A 14,520-nucleotide genomic window follows, 5' to 3' on the forward strand; every position below is an offset into this window, starting at 1 on the left:
TCCAATCTCTAAATTCTTGGACTATTTATGGCATCTATCAGAATCAGGTCTAAAGACCTCTTCCATTAGAATGCATGTTAGTGCGGTAGCCGCCTTCCATAAAGGTATCGGGGGTGTCCCTATCTCAGTACAACCCCTGGTAACCCGTTTTCTTAAAGGCTTGCTCCATTTGAAGCCACCTTTACGTCCTCCAGCCCCATCTTGGGACCTTAATCTGGTTCTTGGTCGCCTTATGAAACCACCTTTCGAACCTCTGCACTCCTGTGACCTAAAATATCTCACATGGAAAGTGTTATTCCTTTTGGCTATCACTTCAGCTCGCAGGGTTAGTGAATTACAGGCCCTAGTTACCTATCCGCCTTACACTAAACTCCTGCAGGACCGGGCGGTACTCCGCACTCACCCTAAATTTTTACCTAAGGTAGTTTCGGAGTTTAATATCAATCAATCCATCATACTACCTATCTTCTTTCCCAGGCCCCACTCCAACTCAGGGGAACAGACTCTGCATACCCTAGACTGTAAACGAGCTCTAGCATTCTATCTAGACCGTACAGTTTCTCACAGGAAGAGCACTCAATTATTCGTCTCTTTCCATCCTAACAAGTTAGGACAACCTGTGGGTAAGCAGGCTCTTTCCTCCTGGTTGGCGGACTGCATTTCCTTCTGCTATCAGCAAGCTGGCATTCCTTTCCAAGACCGTGTTAAGGCACACTCTGTGAGGGCCATGGCGACTTCAGTAGCACACCTTCGATCGGTGCCGCTTCCTGACATCTGCAAAGCTGCAACCTGGAGTTCCCTCCATACCTTTGCAGCCCACTATTGTTTGGATAAAGCTGGAAGACAAGATTCCATCTTCGGCCAATCTGTCTTGCGTAACCTTTTTCCAACTTGATGTACCAACAGATGTCCTTACCAAATTCCTCCCCAGTTGTTGTGCCTGTTGCACGCCGCTGGGTACATTTGGTGCAAGTCAGGACATCCTTAGCTCGGTACTCACCCATTTGTGAGGACAACCATCCTGCTTGTCTTGTGAGAAAGCAAATGTTGCTTACCTGATGTAACAGGTGTTCTCACAGGACAGCAGGATGTTAGTCCTCACGAAACCCGCCCGCCACCCCGCGGTGTTGGGTTCATTTTTATTTATCTTTTCGGCACTGCCTGTAGCTTTGAAACAAGACTGAAGGGAGACCCCTGCTGGCTGCAGGGTTAGTGCCGTGCTGGGCATGCCCAGTAGGGGCCAGTCAAAGTTCCTGAAACTTTGACAGAAGTTTTCCGTGGTTGGGCTCCATCCTCGATGTCACCCATTTGTGAGGACTAACATCCTGCTGTCCTGTGAGAACACCTGTTACATCAGGTAAGCAACATTTGCTACCTCATGGCTATGGTTGAAGTGCCCTCCTTTCTCTTAAAATCATATATTCATTGGGGAGGAGGGGGAGTTCAAATGCTGTAAAGTTTTTGGTTATATGGCTCAGACAGGTATCAGTGTGTTCAATTGCAACAACATTTTCAATAAAGAAAAAAAACATCATATATTATATATAGCCTCTGTTAAGAACATAAGAACATGCCATACTGGGTCAGACCAAGGGTCCATCAAGCCCAGCATCCTGTTTTCAACAGTGGCCAATTACTGAACCTCTGCAGACCAGAAATAATATTCCCCAATTAGTACTGAATACTGATTCTGCTTAGTTTGGCTTGACAAAACATAATACTGCTGGAAGTTTGTCACAATTGGTAAATGAAGCTGGCAGTTAATTTAATAACTTTCTGTCCTACATAGGCTTCAGGTTCTCACGTGCATCGCCCAGGAGGAGATGCTGAAGGTCTGACTCACACTAGTACCTCACCTCAACAAATACCAGAGCAACCAAATTTTGCTGATTTTAGCCATTTTGAGGAATTTGCATCAACTGAAACAGATGAGGCTGAGAAACACCCAGAAGTCGTACAGGTTGGTAGACTTAAGTGGTCCACAGTATGATGATTTATGAGTGTTAAACCTGACACTGATAAATTTTTTTCAACAGATTATAAAATTTGCCCGTTTATACATTAGTTTCCACATATGGAGCTTAAAAGCTTGCTGTGATTCTAGAATACAATGCCTTATAAAAGTCTTCACACTTTTGTAGATTTTTCACATTTTCCTAACTTAAAAATACATATCGAAATATATAAAATAGGAGTTTTTCACTGATCTGCACAACATACTCTGCACTTTCTTACTACTGTTAATACTATTTATCATTTTTAAAGTGCTACTAGACATTTGCAGCACTGTATATTAATGTTCCAAAAGTAGGAACATAAGTTGCCATACTGGGTCAGGCTGAGGGTTCAACAAGCCCAGCTTCCTGTTTCCAACAGTGGCCAAGCCAAGATGCAAGTACCCAAATATTAAATAGATCCCATGCTACTAATGTCAGTAATAAGCAGTGGCTATTTCCTAATAGTTCCTAATATGCAATGGCTATTTCCTACTTGACTAATAGTTTATGAACTTCTCCTCCAGAAACTTGCCAAACCTTTTTTAAACCCAAATAAGCTAATTGCCTTAACATCCTCTGACAATGAATTCCAGAGCTTAATTATGCATTGAGGGGTAGATTTTAAAAACCCTGCGTGCCGGCGCGCCTATTTTGCATAGGCCACTGGCACGCGTAAAGCCCCTGGACGCGCGTAAGTCCCGGGGCTTCGTAAAAGGGGCGTCAGGGGGCAGTCTGGGAGCGTGACAATGGTTCAGGGGCAGGCCGGGGGGGCAATCCCGAGTCCTGCGGCCTGTGCCGGGGGATGGTGAGCCGGTGCGCGCAAGTTACGCCTGCCTTGGGCAGGCGTAACTTGTACAACAAAAGTGGGGGGGGGGGATTTAGGTAGGGCTTGGGGGTGGGATAGATAGGGGAAGGGAGGGGAAGGTGGAGGGAGGCTGAAGGAAAGCTCCCTCCAAGGCCGCTCCAATTTCGGAGCGGCTTTGGAGGGAACGGAGGCAGGCTGCGCGGCTCGGCACGCGCAGGCTGCTGATTTTGCGCAGCCTTGCTTGCGCTGGTTGCGTAAACAAAAGTACGCGTGCGCGTACTTTTTAAAAATCTGGCCCTGAGTGAACAACAATTTTCTTTAATTTGTGTTAAATGTGCCACTTGCTAACTTCATGACATGCCCCCAGTCCTTGTATTATCTGAAAGGGTAAACAACTGATTTACGTTAACCCGTTCTAGTCCTCTCATGATTTTATAGACCACCAGCATATCCTTACCCCCCCTCAGCCATCTCTTCTCCAAGTTGAAGAGCTCTAACCTTTTTAGCCCTTCTTTGCAGGGGAGCCATTCTATCCCCTTTATCATTTTGGTTGCACTTCTCTGTACTTTCTCCAGTGCATAAATATCTTTTTGGAGATGTTACGACCAGAATTGAGCACAGTACTCAAGATATGCGGTCTCACCATGGAGCAATACAGAGGCATTATGTCATTCTCCATTGTATTAATCATTCCCTTCCTTATAATTCCTAATATTATGTTTGCTTTTTTTAACCACCACAGAACACTGAGCTGATGATTTCAATGTATTGTTATGACACCTAGATCTTTTTCCTTGGTGGCAACTCCTAACATGAAACCTAACATCGTGTAACAGAATGGATTATTTTTCCCTATATGCATCACCTTGCACTTGTCCACGTTAAATTTCATCTGCCATTTGGATGCTAGATCTTCCAGTCCTGCAATTTATCACAATTTGCATGTGATTTAACTTCTCTGAATTATTTTGTCATCTGTAAATTTGATCACCTCTCGTCGTTCCCCTTTCCAGATCATTTATAAATATATTAAAAAGCACCAGTCCAAGTACACATCCCTGAGGCACTCCATGGTTTACCTCTCTCCACTTAGAAAACTGACCTTTTAATCTTAATCTCTGTTCCTGTCTTTTAACCGTTTTGCAAGCCAGAAAAGTACATTGACTCCTATCCCTTTACTTTTTAATTTTCTTAGCGGCCTCTCATAGGGCACTTTGGATTTTCAGAAGGCATTTGACAAATATTCTACATCTGTTGGTTCACCTTTATCCTTGTTTATTGACCCCTTCAAAAAAATGTAGCAGATTTGTGTGTCAAGACTTCCCTTGGGTAAATCCATGCTGGTTGGTCCCATTTAAATCATGTCTGTCTATTTGATAATTTTTCCAGACACTGAAGTCAGGCTCACTGGTCTATAGCTTCCTTCATCACTCCTGTAGCCTTTTTTAAATATTGGGTTAAATTGGCCACCTTCCAGTCTTGGGGTACAATAGGCAATTTTAATGGTAGGTTACAAATTACTAGTAATAGATCAGAAATTTCATTTTTTTAGTTCTTTCAGAACCCTGGGGGGTATATTCCATTTGGTCCAGGCTATTTGTTACTCTTCAGTTTGTCAATCAGGCCTACTACATCTTCCAGTTTCACTGTGATATGGTTCAGTTCATCTGAATCATCACCCTTGAAAACAGTCTGTGGAATTGGTATCTCCCCAATATCTTCATTGGTAAACACCAAAGCAAATACATTTAGTCTTTCCACAATGGCCTTATCTTTCCTGTGCACCTTTAACTCCTTGATTATCTAACGGTCCAACTGACTCCCTCGCAGACGTCCTGCTTAGAATATATTTTTAATGACAGAAAATACTTTCTCCTTGCTTGAGTGGCTCTGGCCATATCCGGGAATATTTGAACTTTGTGCCCGCAAAATAATACATCTTTAAATCTAAAAAACTTTTTAAACAAATTTTCCTTGTCCTGCTCAGCTACAAAAGAAATAGTCGCTCTGTTATTACATCAATAGACTCTTCTAAAAAGGTCGATATACCCAAAGTAGAAGGAACCTCTCCATTCACATTTTGTCCTCCAACACTTCTGGCTGACTTTTTTGACAAATAGTATATTTCCTAGCGTGTAGCAGATGGACTCAAAACAAGTGGGTATAGTGTGCTTGTGCTAGCAGTTGGAGACGGATCTGACATCAGCACGGGTACATATACCCTCACAGGAAGTGTAGCAATTCAGTAATTTCTGTCTCCAAAGCAGTTTGGAGCTACCTCATGCTCGCTGAGCGTGTTTCCAAATTCTACAGTACTAAATTCATAGAAGAAACCTACCTGAAGACGAGCCCCGCACTCCTGCGGTGATACCAGTCGGTCCCTCCCCCAGTTGAGTTTCCCGAAGCGATTTCCGTGGTCCCTCGGAGGTAAGGGCCTCTGTCTGGTGGCCGGCTCGCGGCAGGGACCTAGCCCCCTCGGGTGCGGCTTAGAGGCAGCCTCGGTCCCGGCATGGACTTGGCCCCCAAGCGAGACGAGTTCGGGCGCGGCCCAGAGGCAGCGGGTGCACTTCCTTGAGCGCGGCGGTGACAGTACTCACCCTCTCCCCCCGCAGCCGGAGACCGCCCGGGTCGCAACCGGGAAGCGCCGAAGACAAGGTAAGGCATACATCTTTACTTGTTGGTCTCCGAGGAAGCGAGGATTCGCAGGGTCTGCCTATGTGGCAATCCGCCACAGAGGTCGCCATTTTCCTGCCTGGTTTGTCACCGAGCGTTAGGCGCACGCTGTTAGGCGCGCATTCATAGGCGCCCGCTGATACGCCAGGCACACATGGAGCGTCAGAGAGCCCATGCGTCAGCGGCGCCGGCCCCTCCAGCATCAGGCATGAGCCTCTGCTCGGCATGCAACCTCAGAGCCACAGAGAGCGTAGAAGCAGACTCCCTATGTGCCCAATGTGAAGAGGCCCTGGGAGTTCCGGGTCAGGACCGGTCGCAGCCCAGTGTACTTGCCAGTTCCTTAGGGAACACCCCGGACCTAGCAGGCAGCAGTGAGCAGCCAGGGACCCCGAGGGACCTGGTACCCCTCAGACCAGATCCTGCTTCGCTCTCCTGGGTGGAATTATTCAAGGGGATTCATGCCTTTGTCACAATGCAGGCTGCTCCCCGAGCGGGTCCATACGTACCGGATGACCCGGCCCCTGGACCCTCAAGGCCTAGGCACGGCCACGCGCCACCCGGAACCCCCACTTATGGGGATTCAGATTGCCCTGAGGAAGACGACGAGTCCCCCGAGGAGGGAGAACTGCCCTCGGGGGTTGAACCATATCGGACCATGAGGCGCTTCTTTTTGAAAGGGGATCTCCCAGGCCTGATCTCTCAATGCCTGTCGGAGCTGGCTATTCCAGGCCACGATGCCCCAAAGGAACCTAGAATGAACCCCCTGTTGGAGGGCATGCGCCAAACGTCTCACCATTTTCCCCTCCTGCAAGTAGCTCAGCAGTTAATCGATCTGGAATGGAATACGCCGGAGGCCTCATTCAAAGGGGGTCGGGCCTTGGCTGGCATGTACCCCTTAGACCCGGCAACCAAGGAGAAGCTGGCGTGCCCCCAGGTAGACGCCATAGTTAGCGCAATTGTGAAGCGCACCACCATTCCGGTGGAGGGGGGGACAGCCCTTAAGGATACACATGACCGGCGCATGGACATCATTCTGAAACAAGTCTTTGAGGTGGTAGCCATGTCCCTACGAATTGCGACCTGCTGCACCGTGGTGACACGTTCCTGTTTATCACAGGCTAGGAACAACACCCCGGGAGAAGAAATGGAATCAGCTCTCTCGTTCCTCACTGATGCAGCCTCCGACTTAGTCCGTACAGCAGCCAAAGGAGTGTCATCCTCAGTGGCGGCCAGGAGACAGCTCTAGCTACGTAATTGGTCGTCCGACTCCTCCTCCAAGACATGCCTTTTGAGGGATCCCTCCTGTTCGGCAGCGACCTTGAGAAACTGGCCAATAAATGGGGCGCCTCCCCATTACCCCGTCTACCAGAAGACCGGTCAAGGAGGACCCAGCACCCTTTTCCTAGACCATCCAGAGGTAGAACCTCTCAGCGCTTCAACTTTACAGGACTCGCTACCAAGCACCTCGTTCGCAGGCCAGGAACCAGTCCTTTTGGCCTAAGCACAACAAGAGGGGAACCGGCTCGGGTTCGGGTCCCGGCCGTACCCCACAATGACAATCAGCCGACCCATCCGGGGGTAGCAGCCATAGGGGGCAGGCTATCCCTCTTCTACCGAAGGTGGGTCGAGATTACCTCGGATCAGTGGGTCCTCGCCATCATCCGAGAAAGGTATTACCTGGATTTTCTTCGACTCCCGCCGGACAGGTTCGTGGAATCTCCTTGTTTGCCCATCAAGAGGACGGCCCTAGAGGTTACTTTGCGGAGGCTCCTGTCCCTAAAGGCCATAATCCCAGTGCCTGCAAGGGAGATGAATTCTGGGCATTATTCCATCTTTTTCATCGTGCCCAAGAAGGAGGGCACTTTCCGGCCCGTTCTGGACCTCAAGTCCGTCAACCGATACCTACGGGTCCCCAGCTTTCGCATGGAAACTCTGAGGTCTGTCAAGAATTCAGTACAGCCAGGGGAGTTTCTCACATCCCTAGATCTGTCGGAAGTCTACCTGCATATCCCAATCCATCGGGATCATCAGCGCTATTTATGCTTCAAGGTCCTGGACCAACACTTCCAGTTCCGAGCTTTACCCTTCGGGTTAGCCACCGCGCCACGGACCTTTACCAAGGTCATAGTAGTGGCAGCATCCCTCAGGAAGGAGGGAATCCTCGTCCATCCCTACCTGGACGATTGGCTGATCCGGGCGAAGCCACCAGAGGAGAGCCACCAGGCAACCAACAGAGTTATAGCTCTTCTGGAAAGCCTAGGATGGGTTGTAAACTTGAACAAGAGTTCCCTACAGCCTTCTCAGTCGCTGGAATACCTAGGGGTTCAATTCGACACCCAGGAAGACAAGGTCAGCCTGACCTCTAAAAGGAAGTCGAAACTCCGGAATCATCTGCAGCCCCTGCTGAGCGCCATCCGGCCCACAGCTCGGGATTACCTACAGGTCCTCAGCCTCATGGCATCCACTCTGGAGGTGATACCATGGGCGCGGGCTCATATGAGACCATTACAACGCACCCTCCTGTCTCGGTGGAGCCCGCGATCACAGGACTATACCGTACACCTGCCTATACCAACCACAGTGCGGAACCAGCTACGGTGGTGGTTGCAGCCCGGCCACATGAGCCGGGGGTCAAGAATGTCCTCCCCAACCTGGACCCTGCTCACGACAGATGCCAGCCTGAACAGATGGGGAAGCACACTGCGAAGAACTCACCGCTCAAGGGCGGTGGAACAGAGAAGAGTCGGGGTGGAACATCAACCGACTAGAGGCACAGGCAGTCAGGCTAGCGTGCCTGCGATTTGCCCACAGACTTCGAAACAAAACGGTCAGAGTGATGTCTGACAACGCCACCACAGTGGCATACATCAACCGACAGGGCGGAACCAGAAGCCGACAGGTATCCCTAGAAATAGCCCCCCTGATGGCTTGGGCGGAAGCAAATCTCCAGGACATCTCCGCCGTCCACATCGCCGGGAAGGACAACACCACGGCAGACTTCCTCAGCAGAGAAAGCCTAAACCCGGGGGAATGGCAGCTGTCGCCCACAGCTTTCCAGATGATTGTGGATCAGTGGGGGACGCCGGGCATGGACCTCTAGCGGACAGGTCCAACGCTCAAGTACCCAGGTATTTCAGCCGCAGGCGGGATCCTCTATCCCAGGGGATCGATGCCCTGGTACAGCCATGGCCTCAGGGGATCCTGCTATATGCTTTTCCTCCATGGCCCCTGCTGGGCGCCATTATACACAAGATTCAGCGGCACAGAGGACTAGTTCTTCTAGTGGCCCCGGACTGGCCAAGAAGACCCTGGTACGCAGACATGAGAAGACTACTGGCAGGGAATCCTCTACCTCTGCCTCCATACAGGGACCTGCTGCTGCAAGGTCCCATCCTCCACGAGGATCCAGCTCAATTCTCCCTTACGGTCTGGCCATTGAGAGGGCTAGATTGAAGAAAAGAGGATACTCTGAGCCGGTAATAGACACACTCCTCCGAGCACGCAAGTTCTCCCCATCACTGACATATATCAGGATCTGGAGAGTTTTTGAAGCCTGGTGCGATTTTCGCAGCACCAATTCACATGCCCCTAAGATTCCTATCATTTTGGACTTCCTACAAGATGGACTTCAGAAGGGTCTGTCCCTCAGGTCCCTCAAGGTTCAGGTAGCAGCGCTGTCTTGCTATGGTCCCAGGAGTGACGGCAACACCATTGCCAAACACCCAGACGTCTCACGTTTCCTGAAAGGAGTCAAACACATTCGTCCGCCACTGAAGTGGCCAGTGCCCCTGTGGGACCTCAACCCAGTCTTGGAATTTCTGGCGGGATCTGCCTTCAGACCTCTTCGAGGCCTGTCTCTCCGTTTGTTGACCTTGAAGATGGTGTTCTTGCTGGCTGTATATTCAGCACGCCGCATCTCAGAGCTACAAGCACTGTCCTGCCGTGATCCGTTTCTCAGAATCACTCCAGAGGCTATCCATCTTCGCACGGTTCCTTCCTTCTTACCCAAAGTAGTCTCACAATTTTACCTCAACCAAACCATATCCTTGACAACCAGGAAAGGTTTGAAGAAGTCAGAAGAAGGTCGAATACTGCGTCATCTCGACATCAGCAGAATACTGGCCAGATACTTGGAAATGTCAGAAGCAGTACGAAAGACGGACCATCTGTTCGTCCTTCACAGCGGGAAGAAGCAAGGAGAAGCGGCCTCACGGCCAACCATCGCCCGCTGGATCAAAGAAGTTATCAAGGCGGCCTACGTAGAAGCGGGAAAACCACCACCTCTACAGGTCACGGCTCATTCTACCAGAGCGCAATCGGCCTCTTGGGCAGAAACTAGGATGCTGTCGCCTGCGGAGATATGTAAAGCGGCGACGTGGTCCTCCCTCCATACCTTCTCCAGATTCTACCGTCTGGACGTTCAGGCCAGGGAGGACACAGCATTTGCAAGGGCAATCCTAAACGGACCTCGGGCAGCCTCCCGCCCAGTCCGGGAGTAGCTTTTGTACATCCCACTTGTTTTGAGTCCATCTGCTACACGCTAGGAAATGTTGAGATTACTTACCTGATAATCTCATTTTCCTTAGTGTATGCAGATGGACTCAGCATCCCGCCCGGCTGCTGGTATACATGGGGATTCGCCGACTCACGGTAAGCCATGTTCGCTTATATAGGGCTTCCACCCTGCTGGGTGTCGACGCCTTCCGGTTGAGAACACTGGCGGTCTCCAGCTACCATCAATTGGTCAGGGTAATCCTGTTCATTTAAACGATCGGTCAGTCACACATATATCCATAAAAGCTTTTGCAAGGAAGATTACTGAATTGCTACACTTCCTGTGGGGGTATATGTACCCGTGCTGACGTCAGATCCATCTCCAACTGCTAGCACGAGCACACTATACCCACTTGTTTTGAGTCCATCTGCATACACTAAGGAAAAGGAGATTATCAGGTAAGTAATCTCAACATTTTTGAAAGTTTAGGAATTTCCTCTTCTTCATACAACATCTCTTTCAAAAAATTTTTAAACATCTCCCGGGGGGATAATAGCTAAGTTAAAGGAAAATTTATAATTCTCAAGTTCTTTGATCTTAACAAATTTTCTATATATTCAATTTCCTTATGCATAGTTATACATCTCGAATAAACACATTCTCCGAATTTTGAATTAATTGCACCTTAGTTGTTAAAGCAGACATATCCTTTGTGTATTGGCACTTGGAGCAACATTCTTTTTAAAATTTCCATGTTTATCTTGTTAATTATCAGGGGAAACAATTTGGATTTGTAGATCCTGCACATTTAGAAACATTTTTAGTGGATAAAAATCAAGCTGAGATACCAGAGAAGGACGTTAAGTAAATGTAACCTATAACTCAATTTCTCCTATATTTTGCTTCAACTAGTAGAATTCATAATTTCCTGGCGTGTAGCCAGATGGACTCAGAACGAATGGGTATAGTATGCTCGTGCTAGCAGTTGGAGATGGATCTGACGTCAGCACGGCTATATATACCCCCACAGGAAGCGTAGCAACTTAGTAATTTCCGTCTCCAAAGCAGTTTGGAGAGCCTGCACGCTCGCTGAGCGTGTTTTCCAAATCTACTTTCTATTTTCTACATTCTACTTTCAAGTAAAACTTCTACAACATCGAGCCCCACACTCCTGCGGTGATACCCTAAGGTCCCTCCCCCAGTAGTTTCCCGGGGTGATTTCTGTGATCCCCCGGAGGTTTAAGTCCTCGGTCCGGTGGCCGAATCGCGGCAGGGACGTAGCCCCCGGGCGAGGTTTGGGTGAGGCATACGAGGCGCCTCTGTCCTGGCGTGGACGAGGCAGCGGGTGCATATCCTCAAACGCGGCGGTGAAGGTACTTGCCCTCTCCCCCCGCAGCCGGAGACCGCCCGGGTTCCAGCCGGGAAGCGCCGAGGATCAGGTAAGGCGTACATCTCTTATTTCTGGTCTCCGAGGAACAGAGGATCGGCGGCGTGGCACGCCGTGGAGGGCGCCATTTTGTGGGCCTTGTTCAGGTATTGAGCACCCGTAATAGGCGCAGCTCTATGACTAAGCGCATATTATATTCTTCATTGTGCGTATATTGCCTTATTACTGAGAGCATATTGCATACCATTGGCTAACCGCTTATTGCTGAGAGCATATTGAATACTATTGAGCGTGTATTGCTAAAACGCTTATTGCTGAGAGCATATTGAATGCCATTGAGCGTGTATTGCTAACCGCTTATTGCTGAGAGCCTATTGAATGCCATTGAGCGTGTATTGCTAACCGCATATTGCTAAGAGCATATTGCATACAATTGAGCGTGTATTCCTGACCGCCTATTGCTGAGAGCATATTGCATATCATTCAGCGTATATTGTTAGCCGCATATGGCTGAGCGCTTGTTGTCTATATTGCTGCCGCATATTATGCTTAAGCGCCTGTTCTATTAAGCGTATATAGCTGCCGCATATTCTTATTGTTAAGCGTCTGTTCTATTAAGCGTATATAGCTGCCGCTTAGTGTTATTGTGCGCCTGTTGTATTACGCGCATATTGCTGCCGCATATTATTGAGCGCCTGTTGTATTGAGCGCATATTGCTGCCGCATATTATTAAGCGCCGGTTCTGCTAAGCGCATATTGCTGCCGCATATTATTATTGTGCGCCTGTTCTATTAAGCGTATATTGTTGCCGCTTTTCATTCAGCGCATACTTTTCAATAGAACAGAACGCCTCAGTGTCTTCAGCGGGGGCGCCACCTGCCTCCGGCATTAAAGCCCTAGGCCTCTGCTCCGCATGCCAGCTTCGAGCCACGCACAGTGAAGAGCCAGACTCCCTATGTGCCCAATGTGAGGAGGCCGTGGGACCCTCGGGCCAGGACCAGTCTCAGCCACGATTTGCTGACAGTTCCCCAGGGGCTACCCCGGATTTAGCAGTCAGTCTCGACCAATCGGGAATCCCGGGGGATCTTGTACCCCAGAGATTAGAGGCTGCTTCAATTTCCTGGGTGGATCTCTTTAAGAGGATTCATGCCTTTGTACAGATGCAAACGGCTTCCCGTCCAGGCCCGGCTGTTCCTGTTGTTCCTGCTGTTTCTGCGGTTCCTGCGGTGACTGCGGCGGCTGCTGCGGTGGCGGCTCCTGCGGAACCTGTTCCTGGACCCTCACGCCCTTATCGTGAGCGGGACCTTCCGCCGCTGGACAGTCCAGATCAGTTGGACCAGGAGGTTTCACTGGACGAGTCCGAGCTCCCGGACGAGGGGGAGCTTCCCCCAGGGATTGAGCCATATAGAACCATGAGGCGGTTCTTTCCCAAGGAGGATCTCTCGGTGTCTCAGTGTCTGGCGGAGTTGGATATTACAGGGCCCAGCGCTACAGTACCCTCTGCGCAGAACCCCCTGCTGGAAGGTCTTCGTCCTACAGCCCGCCATTTTCCATTCTTGCAAGCAGCACAACAACTGATAGATTTAGAATGGGCGGCACCAGCGGCTTCCTTCAAAGGGGGCCGGGCCCTGACGGGCATGTACCCATTGGCACCGGCTATCCAGGATCTGCTGGCGTGCCCTCAGGTGGACGCCTTGATTAGCGCTGTAGTCAAGCGCACTACCATTCCAGTTGAAGGGGGGACGGCCCTTAAGGAGCCTTATGACCGGCGACTGGACGCCATTCTGAAACAGACCTTTGAGGTGGCAGCTCTATCTTTGCGGATCGCAACCTGCTGCACAGTGGTGACGCGTGCCTGTTTGTACAGGTTAGGAACAACGCTCCAGCAGCAGACATGGAGTCAGCTCTCTCGTTCCTCACGGATGCTGCATCAGACCTAGTCCGAACAACAGCCAAGGGGATCTCATCCTCCGTAGCCGCCAGGAGGCAGCTCTGGATCCAGAAATGGTCAGCCGATGCGCCTTCAAAGACACGCCTCACCAGATTGCCCTTTAAGGGCTCTTTCCTGTTTGGCAGCGACCTTGATAAACTGGCCAGTACATGGGGCGCCTCTCCAGTGCCCCGACTGCCGGAAGATCGGTTCAGAAGGAACCAGCGCGCCTTTCCAAGGCCCTCCAGGGGTAGAAGCTCCCAGCGCTTCATTCCCTATAGGAGTCGCTACCAGGCACCACGTCCTCAGGCCCGGAATCAGTCCTTTCGGACCAAGCAGCGCAAGAGGGGAGCAGGCCCGGGCTCAGGTCCCGGCCGCGCCTCACAATGAGAATCCGCCGATACATCTGGGGGACGGAGCCATAGTGGGCAGGTTATAACCCTCTTCTACCCCAGATGGGTCGAGATTACGTCGGACCAGTGGGTCCTCGCCATCATCCGAGAGGGATATTATCTGGACATCACCTCCCTCCGGACAAGTTTGTGGAATCTTCATGTCCCATACACAAGAAGGCAGCATTGGAAGCTACCCTGGCGAGGCTCCTGTCCTTGAAAGCCATCATCCCAGTACCTGCCTGGGAAGTGAATTCTGGACACTATTCCATTTATTTCATGGTACCCAAGAAAGGGGGCACCTTTTGGCCCGTACTGAACCTCAAGTCAGTCAATCGATACTTAAGGGTCCCGAGGTTTCGCATGGAAACTCTGCGCTCTGTCAAGACCGCAGTCCAGCCAGGGGAATTCCTCACGGAATTAGACTTGTCGGAAGCCTACCTGCATATCCCGATCCATCCGGATCATCAGCGCTACCTACGCTTCAAGGTTCTAGGACGCCACTTTCAATTCTGGGCTCTGCCCTTTGGGTTGGCCACGTCACCGCGGACCTTCACCAAGGTGGTCGTAGTGGTAGCAGCGGCACTCAGACGGGAAGGAATTCTGGTCCATCCCTACCTAGACGATTGGCTGATCAGGGCGAAATCACGAGAGGAGAGCCATCGGACAATCGACAGAGTAATCGCCCTTCTGGAAAGCTTGGGCTGGGTAATCAATCTCAGCAAGAGTTGCCTCCAGCCTTCCCAGTCGCTGGAATACCTGGGAGTACAGTTCGACACCCAGGCAGACACAGTCAGTCTCACTACCAAGAGAAGGTTAAAACTCCAGACGCGTATCCAG

General features: G+C 50.2%; 1 protein-coding gene across 1 annotated transcript in view; it reads left to right on the top strand.

Moving 5' to 3' along the window:
• The window catches only part of REPS1 (RALBP1 associated Eps domain containing 1), a 566,482-nt gene that overhangs the window by 473,249 nt on the left and 78,713 nt on the right, over positions 1 to 14,520 (top strand). The window contains 1 exon segment of the mRNA XM_029596463.1: positions 1,790 to 1,960. Within this exon segment, the coding sequence (XP_029452323.1) occupies positions 1,790 to 1,960 (171 nt within the window).

This window comes from Rhinatrema bivittatum, chromosome 3 (assembly GCF_901001135.1).
Source record: "Rhinatrema bivittatum chromosome 3, aRhiBiv1.1, whole genome shotgun sequence".
Taxonomy (NCBI): Eukaryota; Metazoa; Chordata; class Amphibia; order Gymnophiona; family Rhinatrematidae; genus Rhinatrema; species Rhinatrema bivittatum.